At 41.0% G+C, this 11,125-nt stretch overlaps 1 protein-coding gene across 1 annotated transcript; it reads right to left on the reverse strand.

The window, feature by feature from the left end:
• Positions 1 to 325: 325 nt before the first annotated feature.
• TLR7 (toll like receptor 7) lies at positions 326 to 10,894 on the reverse strand. Its single transcript, XM_030456908.1, is given in 4 exon segments — positions 326 to 1,005; positions 1,007 to 3,643; positions 10,396 to 10,419; positions 10,853 to 10,894. Coding segments are annotated over 4 exon segments (3,195 nt in total). The 3' UTR covers positions 326 to 513.
• Between the last annotated feature and the right edge of the window lie 231 nt (positions 10,895 to 11,125).

Consider the following 11,125-nt stretch of genomic DNA (forward strand, 5'->3'; position numbering starts at 1 on the left):
TTCTGAGATGAATATGTCAAGAAATGCTTTTGTATGTTTCATAACTACACCAAATACAGAACCCATAATTTTCTCTTTGAATGACATTTACTCCAACAGTGATCTGAACAGCAGCAACTTTAGGCACAGTAGTCTGTGTATTAAGAGTAAGCTGAGCAAGTGTCTGACCCACACTTGACCCAACCACAGGAGATGCTGGAGGCCTCCAGTGAACTGAAAGCTGGAAGTGGTAATTCTGTTCTAAACCAGGGACCTCCAGCAGGTAGTGCATCTTCTCTTGCTGTGCAGCAATCAATGCCAAGCAAAGTGCATGTCAGCTTAACATCTGTGCTGGCAACAGTTTCTGTTTAATCCTGTCAATGCAAAAAAAAAGTGTACTATCAGCTTTGGGACTAATCGCGCATTTCATTTTAGGGTACAATATCACATTTATCCTCCATGCTCTGACAGTTTCTCTAGGAGAAGTTTAGGATCTATTGCTCACCTTGGAACATAGCAAAATTTACAGGGAAGCTAAACAGTTTCTTGGAGAAGCTTATTGTAAGCCTGGGCATTGCTCGTGGCTATTGCATTTTTTAGGCAATGCCAGAAGTAAGGCTGAGACCGAGGGTTAGTTGGCCATTCCAGAACAGAACTTCTGCAGAGCCTCATCCTCAGACGAACATACCGAGACTTCTGCAAAACCTTCTCAAGAAATATCAAGATAATGACATCCATTTTTTCATCTAGGAGCCTCTGGTGGGCCATATAAAATGTTGTCCTGAAGCTGCCACTTTTAATATATTTTTTGGTCAGCACAAATATGGTCTTTTTGCTCAGCTGAATACTCTGGGAAAGGTTGTCAAAAACTGGATGTCCTGGGAGCCAGTCCCTTTGTTCAAGGCATAAATTGAACTGCCTGGCTTCTTGATTTTCCAGCCTTTCAACCAGTTCTTTCATCACCCACTCATTCACAGCTGGATCTTCAGTGTCATAGGCAACAAAAGCATCATAGCAAGCATCTGGTAAGATAACGCCGATATCCCCTCAACTTGGCAGTGCAGTAATGGTAACCATACCACATATCCCAAAAATAGAGATGGCTAGTTACAGTGAGCATCATTAAGCCTAGGATAGTTGAAGCTGACAGAGCATACAGGATCAAATATGAGGTGTCTAGCTCACAGGTATACAGATCCAAGAAAACCAGACTCCTTCCTTTATGTGCTCCTGGGCCAGCACAAGTCACATCTGTGGCCAGAAGAGGAATAGTCACTTGAGTCTGATTAATCCACCAAACAAACCACACAGCATCACAATTGCACTTGAAAGGATTGCCATGCAAAAGCAGCATCTTTAGGTTATTAATGACATTTTCAGGGAAGCTAGATTCCTTAATTATTTGGAGCTCATTTGAGCTGAGGTCCAAGTATTTCAATTCAAAAGCATCTCTGAGAAAATACTTCGTTAGCTTGCGAATGCGGTTGTTTCGGAGTATCAGTTCTTTGAGCGTTGAAGAGCAATTGGACAGTTCTCGGGGAACGGTGGTCAGAAGGTTATTGCTGAGGTCCAGAGTTTCTAGTTTCTTTATATAGCTGAGGGCTCCCCAATTGAAACTCTTCATTTGGTTATTGGTCAGGTTGAGGATCTTGAGTTCTGGAGGCAGGGCTTGAAAAACAGCACTAGGGAAAAAACTGAGTGAGTTGAAGGAAATATCCAGTTGTTCCAGGCTGGTCAGATTCTTGAAGAATGACAAGTATCTAGGATTCCCATCCTTCCATAAAACATCTAAGCGATTTCCTCTGAATTCTAAAATTCGAAGAGACTGGCTTTCCATTCCTGTGCTAATTGAGGTAGAAATCTCATTCTCATTCATCATCAGCTTCTGCAGATAAGCCAAGTTTTTCATAAAACTAAGTACATGAGTAACACCTTCTGCCAGAAAATAATGTTTGTTGTAGCTCAAGTCTAGAACTTCTAATAGTTTTAGCTCTTGGAAAGCAGTGGAGTAGAGCAAGTCAATCCTGTTGTTAGAAAAATCCAGGTATTTCAATCCAGACAAGTAGTTAAATTCACTTCCATTTAAAGTTTGACTTATTGCATTACCTGACAAGTTGAGGCATTTGAGGTAACTAAGACCCCAGAAGTCTGAAGGGTTAATAAAAAATATGTTGTTTCTGCTTAAATCCAAAGTTTCTCCATATTTCAGGCAGTCTTCCTTAACTGAAGATTCATAGTAAGCAGCCTCTTTGTCTTTGGACCTGCAGCTTCGCCCGTACACATCGTACCTGAAATAATGCATCTCTTGTAATAGCTGCCTGTTGTATTGCTCTACTGAAACCCTAGGATTAGAGCAAAATCCATAAAAGTTGCTTTCAGCTGAAGAAGGAGAAATTTTATTCACTGAGAGGTCTATGAGTTTAAGAGATGGAAATTCCTTGAACACTCTCAGGTCAGCAATTTTAATAAAGTTAGTCCCAAGATCCAACACCGTTAGATTTCTAAGACGGCGCAATGGATCCAGATTTCCTTCTCTCAGTTCTTTAAAGACATAACCCTTGAGCCTCAGGGTTTCAAGGTTAGAGAGGGAAGAAAATGTTTTAGAAAGATTCAAGGATGGAGGATACATCTTCAATTCAAAATTAAAGGACAGATCGAGCATTACAAGGCTGGGGATAGACTTCAAAAACTGAGCATCTCCAATCTCCTTCATGAGGAAATTTTGGGACAGGTCAAGCTCTTTGAGATTCCTGATGTTTTTAAACCACCTGCTGGGTATGCTCTGAAGAGAATTACTGTGAAGTCGTAAAATTCTTAAATTTTTCAAGGAATAAAAAGCCTTTGAATGTATCTGAATTGTAATCTTGGGGCAAGGAGTACAAGGATATGGGGCATTATAGCAACGTGGGCAATTACCACTTAGATCAAGAATTTCTAGGTTCTGAAGGGCACTTAAATCATATTCTTGAATCACTTGAATCATGTTATTATAAATATACAGTTCCTTTAAAGTAGATGGCAAATTGGGAGGAATGTGTGTTAAATTGTTAGACTTCAGGGATAGTATTGTTAATTTTTTCAGCTCCAAAAAGGCTGTATTTTCAATTTCAAATGAAACGTTGCATGGGTTACGGTAGTAGCAGTTCTGTCCCAGATACAATGCTTCTATGTTTCCTAGCTCTGAAAAATTGACTTTCTGGATAGAAAAGATGCTGTTTGCTTCCAGGCTCAGCAGACTTAAACTAATGGGAAGACCCTGGGGTATTTCTGGCAACCGGTTTGCATCCAAATACAATGACTTCAGGCTTGTCAGGGCAGAAAAGCTGCCATTCTCAATCCTTGGTATTGTGGTGCACACGTGATCTTTGGGCCCCATTCTGACAGGCACACAGTTGCATCTGAAGTCAATCTCCATGAGGTTTTGAAGATAAGAAAAGGATGTTGGAGAGATATGGGGGATATGATTAATACTCAGGGTAAGGTTGGTCACATTTGCAGGGATCCCTTTGGGGACTTCCAGGAGATGTCGATCAGTGCAGTCGACTGTCACGGTACCTTCAGAGGCTTTAACATCACAGGGTAAACTTTTGGGAAACCAAACTCCTGACAGCAGCAATGGAAATAGGAAGAGCAAGACAAATGACAATGCATTTGTGTGAGGTACCTAAAATAGGAAATGGGGAGGTATTAATTTAGTGCAATGAAATAATCTCATAGGCCATTACATCAACCACAAACCTGGTCAGACCAGATATACATTTAATCTGAAGTCCTGTCTCTCACACTGGTTAGATATGGATGCACAGGTAGAAGTTTAGGCTTGGGAAAGGCATATGTTGGTATTTCCTCAAATGTTTTTACTTTCTTATCACTAAGTATTGTAGTGGTAAGATAAATATCACTCTCTAAATAATGAATCATAGAAAAAAAATCCTACTGAACGTATGACAACACAAGAAATAAGAGGCTATATGTCTGTGACTTCTTTTAAGGGAAAAGAAGTGATCTTGAATATCCAGCAGATTGCCATTCCATAATAGCGTAAATGAGCAATATTAATCTTTCAATGCATATAAAAATCCAGTTACTTCAAAACCACACCAGATGAGTGCCTATTTCAAACTTCAGATTATCAGAAGGATTATTAGAATACTAGAATATAATCATAGACTCACTGATGTTGAAAAAAATCCTTATGAGCATGGAGTCCAACACTACCAAAAACATAGCTAAAGCATGCCACTAAGTGCCACATCTGCATTACAACCACTTCCCCAGGAAGCCTGTTATAATGCTTGACAATTCTTTACCAATACTTTTTGTGAAGAAATTCTTCCTGCATATCCAATTTAAGCCTCCCTCGAGCCTTTCCCTCATCCACTAAGCAGGTCATTCTTACAGAAAGAGAGTGGGCTAGGTAAAGCAGGAGCTGCTTTTCAGAAACCCATGCTGACTACGCCTGACTATCTTGGTGTTCTAGACATGCCACATCTGCTCCATAATCTTCCTTGGCTCCAAAGTCATATTGGCAGGCCTGTAGTTCCTCAGGTCCTCTTTGTGTCCCTTGTAAATAGGTTTCACATTTTCCAGTCTACTGGGACTTCCCTGCTAAATCAGGAGTGCTGATAAATGATGAAAAGTGGCTTGGTGGTCACTTCCACTAGTTCCCTCAGTATCCTGTGGTGGATCCCGTCTGGACCCATGGACTACTGTGTGTCTAAGGGGTGCATAAGGTTGCAAACCATTCCCCCTAGAATTATGGGGGCTACACTGTGCTCCCCATTTCAGTTTTCCAGCTCAGGCTGGGTACCTGAACAACAACTTGTCTTACTACTGAACACTGAGATAAAGAAGGTATTAAGAACCTCAGCATTTTCTGCAACCTTTGTCAGTGTTTTCCCTCTGCATTCTCTTAGGGATGGAGATTCTCTTCAGCTCTTCTTGTTAAGAATGAAAATAACTTTCATTTGATTTACAGAAATTCACTTTGGAAACTCCCCCAAACAGAGGTCACTAAGACAGTTCACCAGTGTCTTCAGTATGGGCTAATCAATCAGCTTTAGAGGATGATTAACTTTTCTGACTTGTTGATGAAGGAAAGCTCTTGGATGAAAATGATGACTAAGAATAATCAGAGCAAGGAGCCATTTTGGAGAAGACAAAATGCAATTATTTCCTCCATTCATCCTAGGTTTGTTCTTTTTTTTCAAATGTTTTTCCTCCACTAATATGGGTATGTATGTGGAAGGGGAAAAAAAGGGCTCTGCCAATACATAGAAAACTGAAGGTCTTGTGCTGAATGAAAAGGGGCATGATAAAGAAAATGATAAAGAAAATGATAAAGAAAAATCTCGATATGTTCTTGTAAATATTTTGCCTTCCTTCTTTTCCAAGGGATGTACTATATTATTCATATAAAAGACTTTATTACACTAATGAAAAAACAAGGATTGCCTATCCTAACAGTGCCCCAGCTCCTGCCTACCTCCATCTCTTGCTTTGCTAGGCCAACATACCCCTGAGGCCAAGGTCATTAGCCAAGGCAGGTGCCCATGAAGCCTGACAGGGAGGTGGCAGGAAAACTGCAGCTTCTTCACTGCAGGACATGTCATTGCATCCTATGGGTGCCATCTATTTTATCCACCAACTCACACCACAGCATACTGTGACATTCCGACCTTCTCCAGCCATGGACAAGGCAGCTGCAGCCATGGAGGGAAAAACTGACAAACACCACAGATCAAACTCCAGAAGCCTGTCTTCCTTTAAAAGAAGGAAGGAAAATCTCTATTGCTAACCACAGATTTGTTGCTCTTGAGGAAAAGTTAATTAGAATCAACCTTTAAGATTTGCTGAACCAAAATCAAACTCTCTGTTCAAACACTAGGTAGGATCTCAGCAGGGTGAGATTGTGATCTAGATTGCCACAAACTTTCTACATGAACTCATACTTGGGCTCTGTGCTCGGGGACCTAATTTTACATACTTACACAAGTTCCTCAGTTCATTCCATCAACATGGCCACACTGACATTCAAGAGAGAGCAGGAAAGAGAAGAGAAAGGGTCTTCTGCAGGTGCTGCTCAGCTCTAAACATGGGCGGGGGGGGCTCTTCCTGACTATACACTAAGCAGAGAGTTATGCTGCAGGTCTGGGTGTCTAGAAGTAGGTCTAATGAATCTGGGCCTTAAAAGTCTTCACAAGTATGCTTGTAGGTTTCTTAAGAAGTTTAAAACTGCCTTTTGTGACATTTGCAATGCTCAGATTTTGAACTCTGACATACTTCAGTATTTTTAGGAACCTAATGGGTATTACAGAGCCGGGCTTGTTCCTGCCATCTTTGTGCTTCATTTTGTTCTTTATCTTTCTGTTTCCTGATACCCTTTTAATGCAATAGCTTTTTTAACTGTAACCTGTTACATTCAGGCCCCATGTCTACCTATTTGCATGTGTAACCCCTTGTGCCTGTTATATAGTACCAGAACAAATAAAAAAGGTAGTTTTAATTAGAAGAAAGAATCAACACTGATTTGTGCATTATCTTTGCAATGAGAAGCTAGTTTAAAAGTACAACTAGAGGTCTGCATATAAAGGGTCCTTTTCTCTGTGATCCATGCTTGGCTTTATAAAACATCAGCTGATATTAGGTAGCATGTGCACAAACCCGTAGTGATTTAGGGTATTCTTCAAAAGGGAACCAAAGGAATCCGAATGATTTTTTTTCTGTAGCTGCTCTGTGTTTGTTTTAAAGGTGAAGAGGGGAAATAGGGGGAGAACTAGAGAGAAAAAGAACACTTTGAACATTACAGGAATTAGAAAGGACATAATTGTACTCATTCTGTAGCACAGCAGTACAATTAAATTCTATCCGGTTAGTATTAGCACACATAAATGCATTCCTTTCCAGTCATTTTGTACCACAGCTTCTAAACACAATAGTAAATTAGAATATTTAGGAAGCAGAAAAGGAGAGTATGCTCTTGAAAGTCTTCCACTACAGTTCTAGTCAGAGCTCCAAGGGCAAATTTAAAATATAAGTTTAACCTACCATTTTCTGTGTGCTTCTGTGTCTGGCAAATTTGTCACTGGAGGAGACTGTAAATCCAAGCAGAAGAAAACAGCATAAAAGAGGTCCCAACTTTGTTAAGCTCAGGTGCAGAGGAGAGCATTACATGAAATAAGTCACTCAAGACACCAGCAGTAATCACTATCACTACGCTTCAGTTGGACTGTGACTTGAGAAATAATAAAATGGGAAACAACAGCTGCAACCTACTTCCTCAAACAACAGTACCTCATTTACTGCTCCACCTCCCATAAAAATAAGTGAGTACTCCTTTTTTTTTTTCCTCTTAAGAAAAAAAAATATCTCATTACTCATACAACCATACATTGTTGTGGCAAAAGTGTTTGCTTGGTTTTTTTTTCTTTCCCTTTTGGTCTCACATGCTGCAGTTCGCTCTGTTCTTTGGTACTTTTGAACATGATTTTCAATTCAAACTCTCTAATTTACAGTAGCTACCTGCTGTATCCAGGATCACAACACAAAAAAACCCCATAAAATTGTCTCCAAAAGATGAACATCAAAGCCACAGGGAACCTCAAAGGGGGGGGTAATTGCAAAATATTTGCCAACTGAGCACAAGATCAATCAGCTAGGAGGAAAATGCATGATCTAAGGGTGACATTCACTTCAGACAGCAAAAATTTGCAGAAGTTCAAGTTCCTTCTTCCTCCTTCCCACCCCATTCAAATGTAAGCTGAACAGAAAGACAGAAATTGTTAATTAACTCTAACAGTATTTTCGATTTGGAAGTTAGGAAGTTATTATAAATTCTAATATTTGTATTTTTTAGTTTGTTTCTTTAAGAACTGGGACAAATCTCATAAACTGGCTGCTTAGCTTATGAAAGAAATGTCTATTAAGTAAATAACACTTAGGGGAAGGGAACCAAAATAAACCAAAAAAAAAAAAAAAGATAGTGGTAAGAGCATAGGAAACAGCATACGAAAAAGAATGAAAACTGTGTGGGAAAGTGTAGAGAGACAACATTAAAGATGACACAGGTAGACTTAAGATGGTTTGATAAAAACAATAAAGCATTTCATGGAACATGATGTCTGTTTGAAAATTTCTTAGAAGTTTCAATGCTTGGCGGAGCAGACTATGGTTAGTATATTCACTATGTTTTTGGTTTTTGGTTTGGTTTTTTTAATACTTTCTTTCCCGACATAATTTCTCTACATTTTAAATATCCATCCATAATTTCTGACACTTGTGGAGCAGAGCAACTAGTTTTGTAAGACCGAAACCTGAAAATTAAACACAAAAAGAACCTTCAACCATACTTCAAAATTCTCTCGTTTTGCTCTCAGAGTCATGTAGACATAAACACAGGAAAGAGTTGAGCATCATGACTGTTTCTGTCAAGGCCTAGGAAAGTGCTCATTAATTCAGTATAGATTCCTGACCATTGCTCTCACTTTTGTGCCTGATTACTTATCTCATGCATTTGCCTCCTAGTTGATCTTGTGCTCAGTTGCCATTTACTTTACTTGTAATACTGTAACCCTCCACAGGCACCCCCTTGTCATGGGGGAGGAGCTCGTGTGCCCTTGTGAGGTTGAGACCTATGCTGGTGGTGGCATATGGCTCCAGTAGGGCCTCCCATGCCAGACAGGTCTCAACTGAAGGGTCAGAAAAAGTGTGTCCACAAGCAGGATGGGCTCACCTCCACCCCCCGACCCGGCTGGCTAGCCATGGTCAACAAGCATCTTCTGATGTGGTCGAACAAAGACAAAGAGACAAAGGCATACACCTGCCTCTAAAGGTGTGTTCAGATTGGCACTCACATGTTGGAACATCAGAACCATGCTTGATACAGCATCCAGTAGGTGTTCTGAGCATTGTTCTGCTCTAATTGCTCACAAACTGTCATGACTAAACATCGACGTTGCTGCTCTCAGTGAAGTTTGTCTTCATGAGGAAGGCAGTCTTAAAGAACATGGTGCTGGCTACACACTCTATTAGTCAGGCAAACCCAAAACCGAAAGACACCTCTCAGGAGTGGGCTTCACGATTAAAAACTCCATCACCTCCAAACTTGAAAATTTGTTGATGGGTCGTTCCAGTCGCATTATTTCCTTACACCTCCCACTACACAACAAGCAACATGTTGTTCTCTTCAGTATTTATGCCCCAACCCTCCAAGATGGCCATGCAGAAAAAGTCAAATTCTTCACTGACCTGTGCTGCCTCACTCAAAAGGTTCCTGCAGGTGATAAGATCATAATACTTGGTGACTTCAGTGCCAGAGTAGGAAAGAACTATGAAGCCTAGAAAGAAGTACTAGGCAAGTATGGTGTTGGATACTGTTATGACAATGAACGCCTGCTGCTAGAATTTTGTGTTGAGCAGCAGATTACCATCACCAACACTATCTTCCAACAGAAAGAGAGCCTGAAGGAAACCTGGATGCATCCTTGATCCAAGCACTGGCACCTCAGTGACTGTGTCTTAGTGTGCCAGAGAAATGTTGGCAATGTCCATCATACCTGAGCAATGCCCAGTGCAAAATGTCATACAGACCACCTCCTTGTGTGATGTAAACTTGCCCTCTGCTTTAAACCCAAACCTAGGAGGGCTGGGATCCCAAGAAGGAGGCTCAAAGTCAACAATCTTCAAGAAGATACAGTGAGAAACAGCTTCCAGGTAAACCTTCAAGCTGGACTTTTAGATCATCCCATAGATCCCTCTCCTGAAGCACTTTGGCAACACATTAAAACTAGCATCCTACAGTCCTCTGAAGAATCCCTAGGGTTGTCCTCAAAGAAAAACAAAGATTGGTTTGATGAAAACAACCAAGAGATCCAAGAATTGTTGAAAAAGAACAGAACTGCTCACCAAGGACACCTTGCTCAGCCATCTTGCCATGTAAGAAAAGCTGCCTTTTCTTTTGCATGCAGTAAGCTCTAACAGAAACTTTGAGACATCCAGAACAAGTGGTGGATCAGCTTAGCAGAAAAGACTGAACTATGCACAGTTACAGGTGACCACAGAGGGCTCTATGAAGCGCTGAATGTGTTCAAAGCCCTCTACTCAGTGCAGATGGCCAAATGCTTCTGACAGATAAAACCTCCATCCTGAATCTGTGGTCTGAATATTTTCATACTCTCTTCAGTGCCAACTGTGTAGTCCAAGGCTCAGCAATTCAACACATTACAGAATAACTGGTGAAAACTGAATTGGACATAGCCCCAACTTTGAGAGAGACTCTTAAGGCCATAGAGCAACTGAAAGCTGGCAAGGAAGCCGGGGTTGATGGACTCTCATCCGAAGTATGGAAGCATGGAGGCCAAGCACACCATGCTAAATTTCACAAGCTCCTTGTAAGTTGTTGGGAACAAGGCAACTTACCACCAGATCTCTGTGATCATCACCCTGTACAAGAAGAAAGCAGAAAAGTCAAACTGCTCCATCTACTGAGGTATAACTCTGCTCTCCATTGCTGGAAAAATCCTTGCAAAAATACTTTTGAACAGATTAGTACCTGCTATATCAGAGGAAGTTCTACCTGAAAGCCAATGTGGTTTCAGAGCCAATAGGAGTACCACAGACATGGTATTCTCATAAAACTGCAAGCGAAGTGTATGGAACAGAACAAAGGTCTTCACGTGACATTCATTGACCTCAATAAACTTTTGACACTGTCAGTAGAGAGGGCCTTGGAATGATTAGGTTGCCCCCCCAAGTTCCTCAAAATGATCATCCTGCTACAGGAGGATCAGCAGGGCCAAGTCAGATATGGCAATGCACTCTCTGAATCTTTCCCAATAATCAATGGTGTGAAACAAGGCTGCGTTCTCACACCCACTCTATTCACAATCTTTTTCAGCACGATGCTCCCAAGGGCCATGGCAGACCTTGATGAAGAAAATGGCATATGCATCTGATGTAGTACCAATGGGAGCCTATTCAAGCTAAAGTGACAGAAGGTGACACCAAGACCCTAAATCCCCATGTCCCAGACTTGCATTTTGATCACGGTACCACATTCTGTGTGATCTGCTCACACAGAAGCAGCTCTGCAGCACATAACATCCTGCTTTGCAGAGGCTGCAGATCTTTTGGGGCTGGAAGCCAACCT

The sequence above is a fragment of the Calypte anna genome, chromosome 1 (assembly GCF_003957555.1).
Source record: "Calypte anna isolate BGI_N300 chromosome 1, bCalAnn1_v1.p, whole genome shotgun sequence".
NCBI lineage: Eukaryota > Metazoa > Chordata > Aves > Apodiformes > Trochilidae > Calypte > Calypte anna.